Source organism: Corvus moneduloides, chromosome 1 (genome assembly GCF_009650955.1).
Source record: "Corvus moneduloides isolate bCorMon1 chromosome 1, bCorMon1.pri, whole genome shotgun sequence".
In the NCBI taxonomy this organism is placed as follows: Eukaryota; Metazoa; Chordata; class Aves; order Passeriformes; family Corvidae; genus Corvus; species Corvus moneduloides.
Window position 1 is genome coordinate 16,199,927 of NC_045476.1, and position 16,460 is coordinate 16,216,386.

Here is a 16,460-nt window from a genome sequence, read left to right on the forward strand (position 1 = left end):
CTCTATCCATCCCCTCATTACAGGCTGCTTATTACATGAGATGACCCCATCTTGTTTCACTTGTACAGAAGGAGTAGTGAAGGCTGTGGCATTCTCTGCTAATTCAGGAATTCGAGTTTTAAGTTGAACCTATTCAGCTTCAGTTAACTAACAGAAAAGATGTCTTTTCTCTGATGTGTGGTGGTTCTTGGAGACTTTGCTGCTCAGAAATCTTGGCCTTTTGCAAGAATGGATGTGCTATCATTACACACACAAGCCTGTTCATTCTTATTTTGACTTGTTTGACTCACCTAGGCTTTCTGTTTTATGGAAAAGGGATAATAAATCAGGTAATTCTTGAGGCTATTTGAAATGGTGGTATCCTACTTCAAGGTAAAGATGGTTTAAAATACAGTTTCTGTAGTGATTATGATAAAATATTAAATCAATAAGATTTTCTATGTTGCAAATTAGTCAGATTGTAATAATTTGTAATCTTAATGTTCCAGAACCCTGGGGCTGCTGGTGAAGCGATTGGAGAAGGGTGGAAAAGCTGAACAAGAAAACCTTTTCCGTGAGAATGATTGTATTGTCAGGATTAATGATGGAGACCTCCGGAACAGGAGATTTGAACAGTAAGTGTTCTTACCACACATTACATTGCATTATTTGATCTTTAACACTGCACCTTGGAATAATTTGAGGAAGGTAAAAAAAAAACCTCTAAGCTTGCCTTTCTAATACAGAAAAGGTGCACTAAGAGACATCAGTATTTTTATATAGCCAAACTAAAAAAAAAAATCAGGATAATTATTGTCATTAGAGTATATGCAATACTTGTTTGTTTTGTACATGATAGATTTTTTGCTTCTTATATTGGTAAGCTGGTTTTTTTTGAAATTCCCCTATGACTTTTGCATACTTGCAATTCACCATGTTCAATATAAATGGACAACTTGAAGACTGTATTTTTAACATTGTAAAAAGATGTGGTTTTTTGTTTGTGTTAGAACTAAAGATACTGTATGTGCAGAAACTTCGTGGAGAAGTTTGAGAGATAAATATTTGCTTAGTGGTTGTCTGGACTTGGTAGAATCTCTAAATGGTGAATCAGAGACTTTTAAGAGGGAAATTAGATTGTAGTTCACACACAAGGGAAATAAAAGAATAGAAAAGAGGTATGCAGATAATGAGTGATTTCATGGATGATAATATTGTTCTGAACTCTGTAACATGCTGAGGGCCAAATATCATTTGTTCTGATCATCTTATACTTAATATATATTTGGAATGTGGTTTTATTTGACTCTAACCTGAATTGAAACATAACCCTATACCGTATCGTTGAAAGCAGCTTGTCTCTGCTTGTTCTAAGGTTCTGAATCACAATTTGTAAGGTCTGTGAAGAGACTTGTTGACTTTGTATACTTTGGATCATGACCTTGAGCCCAGTGTCTGTCTGTACAGGATTAAGCAATTTTTCCCTATTTCTCAATGTTGTATTCGGATAGACTAGCGACTTACAAAAATTGATGTGTAAGCTAGACTAGTTGCAAAACTGCATATAATCAGAAAATTGTGGAATACATAGAATTTTTATAAATAGTAATTTTCCTTCTAATAATTCTGTTGTCACTGCGGTAACAGTTATCACAATTATTGCAATTAGCAAGTTTCAAAACAAAAGGACACTGCAGTCCTGCTATAGAACTGTCTTCATTTCAAGACTGTGATTAAAATTTTTGCTTTTCTGAGTTCAGTATTTGCTACATTAGTTGTTAAGCATATTTAACCATAGTGTTGCCCTAAAGCAGTAAACCTTAGCGAAAAGCAGACCAAATGGGCTAGTGAACAGATTCAAGTTTTATGGTTTATGCTTGAGTGCAATGTGTCTGTCAGCTCGTGTTGCTTAATTAACATTAGTAATTATGCTTATAATGTCTCATAGTCTGCCAGTCCTAATTTGCTAATTTTCTGTTCATTTTAAAACCTAGAGCACAGCATATGTTTCGCCAAGCCATGCGTACGCCGTTCATTTGGTTCCACGTGGTCCCCGCGGCGAATAAAGAGCAGTACGAGCAGTTGTCCCAGAGCGAGAAGAACATGTACTACTCCAGCCGGTTCAGCCCTGATTCCCAGTATGCTGATGGGAAAAGTATTAACAATTCTGGACTTCACACATTACAAAGAATGTCTAGAGCGGGTAACCAGTCCGATCAGACAGACTCCTACTCGCAGCTACCTCATAGTGTGAATTCATCAGGGAAACCACCCTCTGGCCTGGTACCATCACCTCAGAAAGTTCTCACCTCCACTGCAAACAGTGGCTATAACACCAAAAAGATAGGGAAGAGGCTCAGTATACAGCTAAGAAAAGGTAAGGCACTAGTGAGCTCCTCATACAGCATGAGGTGTGTGTGTAGGGTATGTATGTGTGCCCAGTGCCACTGTCCTGGGCAGGATGGCTGGCAGGGGCATGGGGAATGCAGTGGGTTGATTTTTGAAGCCAGGGCACTGAGCCGTCCCTGACAGCAGGCCCAGGAGACCCACCCTGTATTCAGTGTGGGCAGCATGCTTGCAAAAGGCTATTTTGAGGAGTGCTTTAACATTGTTTTCTGTTTCTCAGCTAATAAAGTAGTGTGCAGTAAATGCCTCAAATTCTGTTGGCTAAGACCCAGGGAGTGGTGAACTATTTAGTATAAACAACTAAGCTAAAATGGCCCATGTTCTGCACTTTACAGTTATGACTTTTCAAATTGAATTTTGCCTTTAGGTTTTAGGAGTGTTTTGGATCCAGTTGGTAAATTGGATATTCTAATTTCCAGCTAAAGCTTTCATTTTTTTCCACTGAGATGTTAAAACCTTTGGTTGAGATGTAATGTGGTATTTCCTGTCTTGGTCCTTATGCTAATATAATTCGAATGGGGGCAAGAGACACTATTTAAAGTAGTGTGTGCTTATCTCAACATCTGTGTTATATGTGCACATGCAGATGCATTGGTACATCCATGAAATTTTTATGATGTGAGAAAATTTGGTATTTTTGTGTAGTTAATGTGTAGATGCTTTTAAGGTAGTTTGAAGTATAATAAATTGACATTTAGATGCCAGTATTATTAGCTCTTGGGAAATGTTTTTTTTTCAAGGGTTATACATGCTGTAAGCTTTATGGTATTCAAGTGAGCAAGTTCAAGGTTAGATATAATTTGGTCTCTAGCAGCAAGAATAGTATTTACATTACACAGCAAAAAGTTTACCCATATGAGAGTATTCTCCATGAACTCGGAGTACATTCCTGTTAAGATACTATGTGCTTAACATTAATAGTATTTATTAATTAATCAATCATTATTGAAAGGCATTGAAACAGTGCATTGAATGGTAGAGATTTTACAGTTTCACAGGTACCAGGCTACTTGTCACATTATCATTATGCCTTCCTTTTTATGAACTTCACATGAACCACCAGATTGCTTCTTTCTGGTTGCTGAATTTTAAGCTCTACAAACTTGGATGACATAAGGTTGAGTTGACAGTTTGCTTCTGTTGTTGATGCTCCTTCAAGAATTTCTCTAGGCCATCAGCTTAAATCAGCCTGCTTGGAAAAACTTGTAGTTATTGGTTGAGTAAGGAATCAGTGTGCTTATAAATATGCTCTCAGTCACTATGGTGATTTTACCTGGGGTTTTTTGTGTCTGTGGAAGTCTTTAGAAATACTACTTGGACAGTGCATAAAAGAATTCTCAGCCAGAAGTGGAAATAAATATTTCATACCATTTAAAAGCACCAACAAATGAATATATAATATGGGATCATAATATTTTTGTGTGAAACAAGTGTGGTGTTATAGCCCCTCATAAGATGCCAGAATATAATTTTGGTGTACTATGGGTTTTTGACTGTGATATGATGTTGTATTTTGGTCATCTTGCACTGGATACTGTTTTAGAAATACTCCCCCCAAGGCTATAATGTAATTTATCCTTGCTGGCACCAATACCTTAGGTGTGTTTGGAGTAAAGGAGATGCATGCAACCTGTTGATGAAAAGTGATGTCTAAGATACTTTAACATCTAGTTAATACCAGAGAAGTTTGATGGCTCTTACAATAGTAAAAGCTTTGAAATATATTTAGAATATGTTTCAGAAGTTTAAAGGGGATACTTGTTCCTAACAGTTGGCTTATTTGAGAATACTACTTATGGTGAAATGGCACCTAGCTCAGATTAGACATAGTAGAAATAGAAACTGTGTTTTATGCATGGTAAAATTAAAGAAAAATGTGCATAAGAAAAGATACCTTTTAATCATTCCTGTCTTTTAATTGTTAATACCCACTGTGGAACGAGGCATGCCCCTCCCATTTTGGCTCTCATTTGATCACTCTGAGAACATACGTATGGAGCAACAAATGCAGCAATACACTTAAGGATGCCCTGAGTATTTTGTTGTAAATATGAGTTCAATAGGGATGTCAATTGTTTTTGATGTTGTAATAATACAGGATTTATAGATGTGAAACACATGTTCTTATCTGTAGTTGACAGGCAGCAGTTATTTCACCAATTAGCATCATTACTTTAAAAACTCATTGTGGGGTGCATTAAGGCATACAAGCATGCAAGGTGTCCTTGAAATTCAGTTTTGATTTAACTGTGCATTCTTATTATAGATGTAGTATATGACAATTGACTCTTTTTCAATACAGACAGACCTTCTTTATTACAGCTGTTTCTATATATTCCATAAGCTCTATTATATAGGATGACATTATAGAATAACCCTATAGTATGTGCTTCTGTAATTATGATTTCTTAATATTTATTGCTGATTTGGCATTTTAAAATAACCTGAACTTTCATAGGATTTAGCTGTTTAATAAAGTCAGAAGAGAAGGTCAGTCATATGTTTCAGTCAATGTGGAATGTTTGTTGGCTTTTCTAAATGAAAATGGATATCTGTTTATCTTGCCTTAAAGGTCAAGGCCTGAACTTCTAGCATATAGATGTAGGGGTTATTGCTGATATTCTAATGCCATTAAGGCTGTATAGCAGTCTAGCTTAATAGCTCACACAAATTAAGATAGTGCAAGACATGACAGTGAACCTATGTTTATATACATTTTGGTGTAAACTGATGCACAGTAAGTGTAAATAAATAAAAAATAGTTCTTTTCAGCTTATGAATAAAGAAAATAAGACACTGATATAACACCCAGAGTGTTAGGACAAATTTGACCTCGTATACACCAGGATACTCCCAGAGTGTTCCTTCTTTGGCTGCAAGTGTTTGAGCCAATGCAATTGAGAGAAATTTAGTCCAACACTTATAACTAACCAATTATACTGCAAGTGACTCTAAGGCTCAGTCTTTGAGCACTTAGTAACTCACAGCATTTAGCCTGATACTCACTAAAGCATTCAAAAGACTGCTTTTCCATTGGGCATTATGCTACTTAGATTTCATATCTGCTGCTTTTGATACTGCTTTACTAAGACGAGCCTGAAGTACTCAGTCTGTAAATTAGCTTCATCTTACTTGACTGCCCTTAAGTATAATGCTCATTGCATCATTCGATCTATAACTACATATCATTCTATCTATAACTACATATTTGTATGGCTAAATTAAATATAAAATTCTTGAAGTAAAATGACAGCACTGAGCTCACATTTCTTAAGTTGGTCTGAGTTCCACCAAATATTTTGGTAATTTTTTGTCTGAAGTATTCAGTGCATCAGGACTTCAGTCCCCATCTCCCCACTTCCAGAGGGCGATTTAGGTACTGACCATGGGAGTTGTGATCATCTCTTCCTTTTTGGCCTCTCTCTTGCCAAACAAGGAAAAGAAAGGGAAAGAAATGAGTGACAGAACTGTATGATACCTTACAGCAGGAAAGCTGTAGCAGTTACCAAGTCCATCACAGACAGGACATAGCAGCTCTGTTCTAGAAGATGGTGAATCCTGGAACAAAGGAAGCACCTCTGCACAGTGCAGGAGAGAAAAATGTTTAAATTGTAGATGTGAGCAGGATTATGAGACTTTGCTCTTCAGAGTCTCCTGTATTCCTGTTTGGCTTGCTGGCCTTGCTGAGGTTAATAATGCTACATCTTGCATACAGAGCTGATCTGAAATGTTGCAAGTCCCACGAGGGGACTGGGCATTCCATGCTATGGCATGGTGACACTCAGCCCTACTGCACCCAAGTTCCTTTCTGCAAGAAGTCATTACAGACACAAATAAGTTGCTGTTGATAGTTTGGGAGTATGCTAATTTAAAATGGCATCATATTTGCTCTGGAGTAGAGCACATCTATGGACAATTCCTTGCTTTGCTTGGGTTCATATAGCAGAGTGCACAAGACAGGACCCTGAACTTGTCTGTAAGATATCCTGCATCATGTATCTGAAGTGTACAGATTTATATGCATTTTTCATTATACTCTCCTGTTTTCCCCACACAGTTTCTTGAGCCAGACTTTGAACTGACATTTTAAATTTTTGTTTAAAATTTCTTTTGAAGTGATATGTTTTCTTAAAATTCCTGTTCAGATGCAGAAAGAGTGTTTGTCACTTTTGAAATGAAGCATGTAGATGCCTAAATTACTTCAGTGACTTTGAGAAATGAGATTCAAAAGTGAGGCAAATAATTTTGGGCATTATTAGTCACTGAAGAAGCATAAACTGCATCAAGTTTCATCTTTCCATTTTTTAAAACTACTTCTGATCACCATTAGCAGGCTGTAGCATAAGGGGAAAAGAATGTTTCTATTAGGTTGATCAAAGATCTTCTTGAAAGGTCTGAGCTTTGCTTGGAGAAAAAAACCCACACTTGCTCCAAATCACTCAACTACATAAAAATGGGCATGCAATTAGTCTTGATTGTGCACGTGGCTGCAGAAATTTTGTAGACAGCTGAGCAGTCAGCCTTCTAAGCAGTTATTTGCATGTACAGTAAGCCTGACTCCATGTGTACAAATTGTGAAAATATGGGGCTTAAACTAGGAGCAGTAAAATGGTCTTGGTTAGTTTAGTGATGCTACTTACAATAAGAACATATTTGCTGTTCAAATCTTACATGAGGTTCAGTCCTTAATAAATAAACTGCTTTCCAATGTGGAACACTAGGATAATTAGTTCAACAGTCATCCATCTGTACCTGGATCTCCAGAAAGAGTCTCCTGTGAAAAAACCAGGAAGCTGAAGTGCTTTTATGAACAGTGTCTGCTCTGACTATTGTTAGAGAACACTTGGCCCTTCTGCTTACTTTTAATGTAATGTTACCTCTCTCCTTATTCTCCATCCAAGTATAATCTACTACTTTCATTAAGTGACTATGCCTTATTTTGTAATTTTTGTGATCTTGTGTCACACACTGTTTCTATCTGCAACCAACCTTGCTTATTGTCTTAGGAAGGGGAGAGTAAGTTCTTTGTCTTTCATGAAGAATCTATACTTTCCCTTAACAGTCCTTTATTCTATCTGAGGACTGTTCACCCACGTGAGTTTTCTTTGTTTAGGTTGCTCTGAAATGTTCTCTGCTTTTTCGCATAAGTACTAAAAAATGTGGTGCCCAGTTGTCAGTTTTTAGATGTTTTCTATTGTTTTAGAAGTGAAGTTTTGTGTGTTTTTTTGTTGTTGTTGTTTATTTATTTGTTTGTTGTTTTTTTAAATTTAGGGAGCTCTGTATTGAACTACCTGAGAACGCATCTGCATTTTCTGAAATTAGATAGGAAGGAAGAGCATGATTTACTTCTAGCACTGCTTACAGTGCTGAAAGGGAAGACAACTGTAAGAGAAATATTACAGCATGTTCACAGTGTAGGTCCTTCAGTTGTTCTTTACTGGTCTATGAACCAGTGTCCTTTTGAGAGGGATGAAAACACTGCAGAGGTGATCCTGGCTTTTTGTATCCTATCCTGGCAGTTATTTCTACCCAGGAGCACATTTTGCTGCTGAGAATTCAGACCTGCAGTTGGTGCTGAGTGAGGAGCGCACAACTTTTTGTACAGAATAGCCTTAGAAAGACAGAAATGTTATGCCAGACATATCCTTTCCACAATCAAGAAGGTAATCCCAGCATTAGTGAGATATTAAACACTTCTTCTCTGGGAGATAAGAGTCTAGTCACCTGTAGTAAAATTTAATAAATTTTTTAACATTCTGCCAGTTTATGATCAGACTGCTTCCAGATGAAATTACAGTGTTCATTTTGAAAACACGTTTAATTAGATTATAGGAATGGATTTCGTTGCCCCCTTGCCTTAAAGCTAGCAGAACTTTTTCTTCCAAAACAGCAACTGAGACATCAAATCTGCCTCTTTTCTGTTTGTAAAAAATAGATATTTTACCATTGTAACTTCCCTTTTTATTCATTTAAAACTACTTTGTCTTCAGGTCAGAACTGGCTGAGCTCTTGAGGGTAAGGAGACCTTAGAAGGAGTGTTCAGCATCACATTCAAGAAAAAAAGGGAATTCTAACTTGTCGAGAGAGCTGCTGATTTATCAAAGCAGCCTAAGAACTTGAATTAGAGAAGTTAATGGGTAATTTTAAAATGTTATTATCACTTGGTATAATTTGATCATTGTCAGAGAGATGACAGCTATAGAAGGAAAAAAATGTTTTCTACCCTTTCAAAAATTTGCCCTTTTGAAAATCTAAAAGAGATTAAGGTGAACGTAGCTTAAAAAACCTAAACATTGCCAAGTAAGGCTCCTAGATTTGTGCAGGATGACTCCCATGTTTTCAAAAACATGGACATTTCTTCTGTTTTCTATTAATTGTGGTTCTGCCTGTATGTGTGTCCAGTCTCTCCTGTATTACTGGCATAAATCAGAGGAGCCTACAATATGTTTGCACAGTTCACTCATTATTATAATGCTGTTTTACACCCTGAGAACTGAAAACATTTTATCAGCAGGAAGATATTAAGATCTTATATGTATTTCTATCAACAGGAGAATGGAAATGAATGGAGTGAACTAAATCAGTTATGTGTATAAAAAAGAAAAAAAATTTAAATCAATTCAGTCACAGAAGTCATATTTATTTTTGTTCCTCGGTTGGATGTATTCATTTATTTCCCAGTCCTGTGAACATCTAATTTCTATATAATAAGCACAGTAGTTCATGAAGCTGTATCATCCAGCTAAGAGCAGCTATGGGGCATGAAGAGCACACTGAAGCAGAGAAACTGTAAAAGGAAAATTATACCCAAAAGCTGCCTCATGCAAAGCTGCACAGAGCAGCACAGTAGAACACAGCCCAGTCGAGTCCCCTTCTTACCACAGAAACAAGTAATTAGAATTTTCTTCTGCTAATGTCTGGGCTCAGTGTGGATTTGTGGCATTCTGCAGGCTTGGGTAAAGACTTTCTGGAGATTTGACAGCAGAAAATGCCACAGTCCAAATTTATATCCTGTGTGCATTTGTAATGTGAACATTTCAACTTCTGTTTTTTCCATGGGGGTTTGAAGTGCTGTGTGTGAACCAGCCATCTGTAATGATGCTGTAATCAGGCAATGGGGGATTAAGCTTATTAATAATGAAATATTGTCCTGGGAGTGCACTTATGTTCTGATATTACTTTAGAAATTTTAGCAGACAAAACCTGTACTCAAAGAGCAGTATTTAACACAGATCCTTATAATAAGAAAAAGATAAATTCCATAAAAAGCTGAGATGTGACTTAAAAAACCTTATTCAGATAATCTTCACGTATTGCAGGGAATTAAAGAGCTCTATGAGTGTTTGAAGCATCATTAAAATTGGGAGGTCTCCTAAGTAAAATATGGATGTTACGAGATCTAGTATTTTTTTTTTATCTCTATGTAACAGCACAGATAAATTTTATATTTGCCTGAAAGTGGATGAAGACTTTCAAATTCACATGTCAACTATCTTGAACGCTGCAGAATGAAGGGAAGTTGTCTCAAATAATTAGCCTAGAGGAATTGATCCAAATTTCCTGAACAATAAGATCTACATGCCCTTACGGTGTATACAGGAGTACTTAGTTATGTTCAAGATGAAGATTTTAAAAGCTTGTGTCACACCCAGTCCTGTCACCTGTGTCAGTTTACTTCTCAACATGATTTCTGTCTTGATAATAAAATATATTGCACTAAATTTTATTCAAAAGCAATTGCGCAGATTTCAGAAATCTGTATGTAGGCTACTGGTGACTATATTGGACTCCTGCTTTCTTTTCATGTGTGAATATTAATCTGCTCATTAGCAATTAAACATAGGGAACAAATTAATTAATTAATTGAAATTAATTAACATTGTAGTGAGTTGACCTTGGATGGACACGAGGTGCCCACCAAGCAGCTGTATCACTCACCATCCTCAGCTGGACAAGGAAGGGGAAACACAACTAAAAGCTTGTGGGTTCAGATAAGGCCAGGGAGAGATCACTCACCAATTACTGTCATGGGAAAAACCAACTTGACTTGGGGAAATTAATTTAATTTATTGCCAATCTAACCAGAGTAGGGTAATGAGAAATAAAACCAAATCTTAAAACATGTTCCCCTCACCCCTCTCTTCCTCCTGGACTCATCTTTACTCAATGAATTCTCTACCTCCTCCTCCTCCCAGCAGTGCATGGGGATGGGGAATGGGAGCTGCAGTCAGTTCATCACGTTGTCTCTGCTACTCCCTTCTCCTCAGGGGGAGGACTCCTCACAGTCTCGTGCTGCTCCAGAGTGGGGTCCTCCCTATGGGAGACAGTCTTTCACTGGCATCTCCAACATGGATCCTACTCACAGGCTCCAGGTCTTCAAGAACTGTTCCAGTGTGGATTTGTTCCATGGGGTCAGTCCTTCAGGAATGGGCTGCTCCAGCGTCAGGCCCCCCACAGGGTCACAGATCCTGTCAGCAAACCTGCTCCAGTGTGGGCTCCTCTTCATGGGGCCACAGCTCCCTGCCAGGAGCCTTCTCCACTTCAGGCTTCCCACAGGGCACAGCCTCCTTTGGGCATCTCCCTGCTCTGGTGTGGGATTCTCCACAGGCAGCAGGTGGATCTCTGCTCCGCCGTGGATCTACATGGACTGCAGGGAGACAGCTGCCTCTCCATCATCTTCTCTATGGGCTGCAGGGAAATCTCTGCTCTAGCACCTGGAGCACCTCCTCCCCCTTCTTCTGCGTTGTCCTTGGGATCTGCAGAGCTCTCTTTCTCACTCGTCTCTCTGGCTGCTGTTGCACAGTTGGTTTTTTTCCCTTCTTAAATACATTAACACCTCAAATGGTTCAGTAGTTGTGTGTCTTTCACACGGTTTGTGTTAACCTTCCCAGGGCTCATAACTGGGGACTGTTTCATAGAAGTTTGGTTTCTATCCCCATGACATTTCAGAAATGGGCGTGTTGTGCAGCTTTTGGGGACCTGCCTGATATTGCTGAGTCCTAACTGCAGGTTACCATTGTAGGTCAGCTTAAATGTAGGTTGGGCCTGTGTATGCCTAGTAAGGGAACTTGAACTGAAGACTTGCCTTGACAACCTCTGAGATGTTTCAAATGCAAGTTGTAGGTTCTGACACTGTTGGGGTGCTCTTCACTGGATGGCCAGCTGTTTTCATGCTGCATTAAGTGTCCTGAATGGACTTGATGTGTAATGTTGAGGGAAGGAGTGGCAGGTTTCAATGTAGAATTTCAGGGGTTGTTGGTAAAATTGGATAGATTGCATTGAAGAGAAGATCACAAATGAGCTTTCTGTGTAATAGGGAAGGCTTCTGTTTGTCCTCAGCTTGTGAATCCTGGAACTGGTGTTATACTTAATTTCTCTGAAATACAAACGGGTTTCATTTGCTGCCTAGACTGGACTCTCTCTCTCTGGATTTCTCCAGATCATTTTAAATACCTCTGTTTTTCTTCAGTCTGTCTTAGCCAAGTGCAGTCAGTCACCTGGATGTACAGCAGGACCTCAGAAGTGGCAGCCTGGGTTTTGCTCCCTGCCTGCATGACAGACAGTGGGGTGGAACCCAGCAAGAGCTGGGGTGAAGCCCTGGGGCAGAGGAGCTGTTGATTGAAAAGTTCATTGAGAGCAGAAGAAATGAGACCACTGAGCTCCTGTACCATCACCTGCCAGTGTCCACAAGTGAGCTGACAAAGCCCCGTGGCCAGCAGCATCGGCTGACTGTTGCTGTTGAAAGAGCTGCAAAAGAGAAAGAAAGGATCATTGATGAGATCCAGATTGACAAGGGGGAAGACAGTGATAGGATATCAGATATGCTTTGTTCTGATTCCTTGTCACTCAGCTCATCTGAAATAGAAAGTCAGAAATATGGCAATGACTTGGAAATCATCAGAACAGCAAGTTGCAGGGAGGGCCTGCTGAGCCACCTGTGCTCAGACTCAGTGCTTCAGCTACAGCTTTCTTGTAGATCTTTTGTTTTCTTTTTTTGTGATGAAGTAATTGCATCTTATATGTATTTTCATGGATTGTATCAGAGAGGTATACATACATTCTGCTTGGTAAAAATAATACGTGATATAAAATGTGCATTTTAACTAGTAATGTACATTCTTTATGCAGGTACAGAAGGCTTGGGATTTAGCATTACTTCAAGAGATGTCCCAATTGGTGGCTCTGCTCCAATTTATGTGAAAAACATCCTTCCGAGAGGTGCAGCTATTCAAGATGGGAGATTAAAAGCTGGAGACCGATTAATTGAGGTGAGGAAATGTTACATGTTTCTTGTCTGTGTTTTGGCATGAGCCCACATACTTTTTCACTTCCAGAGGCTTATAGTATTTAATATTATAGGAGAATTTTTCCCTCTTTTTGCCTTTTTTGGCTTTTTTTTTTTGTTAGGTAAGAGATCTTGTTGCTGGGCATTTTCAGTACATAACTTTGAAAAGCTGGACCCAGACATACTATAAAACATAAGTTTACTTGTCCTTATGTGAATATAGTGTCATAGTCTAGCATTGCTGTTTATTAATAAATTGAAGCAAAGTGATTCTAGTAAGTAGAATTAAATCAGCATGGAGTGACAGATCAGAAATTATTGAGGATGTTGCCAAGGATGGAAGACAATATCCTGAAAAGGTTTAGTGAATTAACTGAAAGGGACATAAGAGGAGGAAGTTGTACAGAGAATCAAGGCCACTTCCCTCCTGAAGGAAGGATGTCCTCAAGGGAACTAAATTTCTCTTAGATAGGTGCACTGCAGAGATCTTTCTGCAAATCTAGCTGAGTGATATAAGATGTTACCACCCACAGCTCTTCATTACTGTCCCTAAGCCAAATGACACCGGAGGTACAGCTGAGTCTGTAACTGCCTCTCACTGCTCTAACTTCACTTTACTGCAAAATTGGCCAAGTCAGCTTGAATTGCTGCTGGAGGATAGCCCCCTATAATTACTGTAATTCAAGGTAACCCCGATGACTCGGGTAGAAGAGGACTCAAAAGCATTTAAGACGACAGCTTTGGCATCTCAGCTGTGTGAGCTGTGCTCTCTCATGAGGGGAAGGAAAAAGATGGTTTGCTGACTTCTGAGGACCATGCTCCCTTGCTTAACACTGTAGTTGATTTGCCTTCATTTCCAAAATGTTTCTGAGCAGGCAAGACTGAGATTATTTGATCTTTCTCTGGCTTCTCCCTTACTGAAGTTAGCTCATACAGTGGGAAATCCTGCATTTATTCCATTCCTGCCTTTCCTGATCAGTGGCATATGGAGGCCAAGGGGTTGGACCGCTGAACAGAGGCAAGATAAAGAGTAGCAACCCCAAAGTTATATGGGGAAAAAATCACTTTCTACTTTTGTCACAATTTATTGTGCTAGATATATTTGGAAGGTATGTACAACACCAAGACACATGGAAACAGGACCAGTTTGGGATCATACTTTGATTTTGCCAAAAGATATTTATGCAGAAGTTCTGGTAAATGGGATTGGATGTCTTTAGAGTATACTGGACTATACTGTTGCTGCTGAAAAGGAGGGAAGTAGACTCTCTGGCTTGTTATTTGTATTTGTATGGGAAGGATGACCATTTAATTAGTTCTATTAAGTGAAAGCTGTAATGTGAGCTAATAAGCAGATTGCTCCAGTGAGGGTTTTCTGATACTGTCCTATGTGATTCACGTGACTTTTCGCTATAAGTGTCTGCTGGTTTCCCTGTTTTGGAGTCTTACTGATTTCTACCATTTCCTTTGTTACAGGTAAATGGAGTTGATCTAACGGGGAAAACTCAAGAAGAAGTTGTGTCCTTGCTGCGAAGTACCAAGATGGGAGGGACCGTTGCCCTTTTGATTTTTCGACAGGAAGAAACATTCCATCCAAGGGAACTGGTGCGTAAAATAGAGAGCAGCTAAGAGATTTAGATGAGTATGAGCAAATGATTTGATCTTGTCACCTGCTAGTAAACATGCATGGCCAGCACTGAATATAAGAAAAAGGAAAAAAGCTATTTTGCTTTATTTAGAACATTTTACATGCATGTTTTCTATTTTCTTCACGATCTGCTATTGAAATTAAATATTTGTTGATAATGTAGAAGTGAGAGCTTTATTTTGAGTGAAAATGTTTATTATAGAAGAAGCTATTGCATAGACTTTATTTGGATGCATGCAGATAAGTAGATTATTTCATATCTTTCTAAGGTCAAATCTATGTTTGAAAGCCTGCCATTTGTCCCACTACCTGCTCACTAATATGTTCTCGAACATATAATATTATGCCAGAATAGGATATGTAAATACCTTTCTATCAAAAAAGTGGAAGATATAAGAAGTAGTAGCCTTTTTTGAATATAAATGCAATCTCTGTGGAATGGAAACCCTGCAGTTATTAATTTAGCAGGGCAATTCAGAAGATGTTTCTAAGGAATTTACATTAAATAGGAATAAAATGATGTTTCATACTGTACCTGCTCCACTTGCATAGTGTATATTGATATTTCTCTGATAATTATTCAAGATAATTTCTGTTATGAAAAGGTAGACTCTGAATGGTAGCAGTCTTACTTTGTTCTGTACTCAAACTGCTGAAGTTATTTATTATTTGTATTATTGTAGCTGTATACAACTCTAAAATAACTTATTTGGCTGCATTATTGTGAGAAGATAGACAAATATAAGTATGATGAATTAATACCTTCATTTTTCTATTGGATTTGTGTTATTTTGAATGGAAAGAAAATGAATTTTTGTTTGGCCATTTCAAGATATTAATCATTAGCTTTTACTTTTCAAAACTACCATTAAACATAGGAAGTCAAAGTGACAGGGAAGGTTGCAAATGAGCCAACTTTTACCTTAACATTCTTGGAACATGCCTTCAAGTGACTGAAGTGAAAGCTGTCATAAAGTGAAGAGAAATAAAAATTTGAAATCCTATTACAGCCTACCTTATCACTGTAACAGTGAAAGCAATCTGTTTATAAGATCCTGTGGTATAATTTTCATGGTACTGCTATCTTTCGTAAAGATGAATGAAAATGCTTTTTGAGATTTCTAAATAAACTTAGAAGTAAGAAAATGTCTTAATTTTGTGTATATTATTTCTATGGTAAAATGAGGAAGTTTTAATGCATAATTTGACATGAGATTTTGTTTAAATAATTGTAACAAAGATAATGGTGTAAGTAATGCAGAGATTTCTTAGCAATACATTATCTAGTTTTAAAATAACAGCAAGTCAGCCCCCTTGAAGGAGTTCAATCTCAGCAGCCTCCTTGCTGTGGCTCAGGCAATACTCTCAACTACTTTGGCAAAGTCCAGCAAAGGGAAGCCAGACCTTGCCATGGCTGTGTCAGGTAGCAGGTGGGCTTTGCACTGTCTAATGAGATCAGATCTGAACTGGTGTGTTTTTCTGCAGCTCCAGTTGAACAAATGGTATTGTGAGGATCTGACAGTACATGTGTGTGATGATCCTCTGTTGAATAAGGATTTGTTTGTTTGCATTCTGACATGAAGAGCTCTTAGGTATGCACTGCTGACTGCTCTCAATGAGCAGGAGCAGAATTGCTGGGGAAGTTGTTGAACTAAAAGTCATCATAAAGGCTGTTCTTTCTTCTCTGGTAAGAAATAATCCTCAAAAAAAAAAGTAAAGCAAGTCTTTTCAACCCGCTCTTCTCATTGATTTTTACTGGTATTTTGAAAAAAACAAAACAAATTAGAAAAACAGTCAAACAAACAAAAAAGCCAAGAAAAAAAGAAAAGAAAGAAAATTAATATTGACATAGAGAGGGGAATGACCTGAAATGATGTCATTTCATCTTTTTCACATGCAGACTTTCATCGACCACTTAGGAACAATTTGTCTTTGCATCCTTTCCCTATTTCTCTCATATTTTCTACATGTTTGTGCTTTAAATATTAACTGAATGAGATGTGTCTCAGAAACCATATATATAAAATCATGTTATTTTATGTTATCTATCTTATTTAGGGTAGGACTTGCTGTTGCTTACTGAGAACACTCAATATGAAAACCATTTTATGTTTGCCAACATTTGTACACATAGTAATCCCA

At 38.0% G+C, this 16,460-nt stretch overlaps 1 protein-coding gene across 20 annotated transcripts in view; it reads left to right on the forward strand.

Annotated features, from left to right (window-relative positions):
* Positions 1 to 16,460, forward strand: part of PARD3 (par-3 family cell polarity regulator) — a 451,472-nt gene that overhangs the window by 243,010 nt on the left and 192,002 nt on the right. For all 20 annotated transcript variants that reach the window (XM_032100143.1, XM_032100149.1, XM_032100079.1 and 17 more), the window contains 4 exons: positions 489 to 614; positions 1,974 to 2,356; positions 12,514 to 12,653; positions 14,147 to 14,275. In XM_032100143.1, the coding sequence (XP_031956034.1) occupies positions 489 to 614; positions 1,974 to 2,356; positions 12,514 to 12,653; positions 14,147 to 14,275 (778 nt within the window). The remainder of the gene's footprint in view (positions 1 to 488; positions 615 to 1,973; positions 2,357 to 12,513; positions 12,654 to 14,146; positions 14,276 to 16,460) is intronic.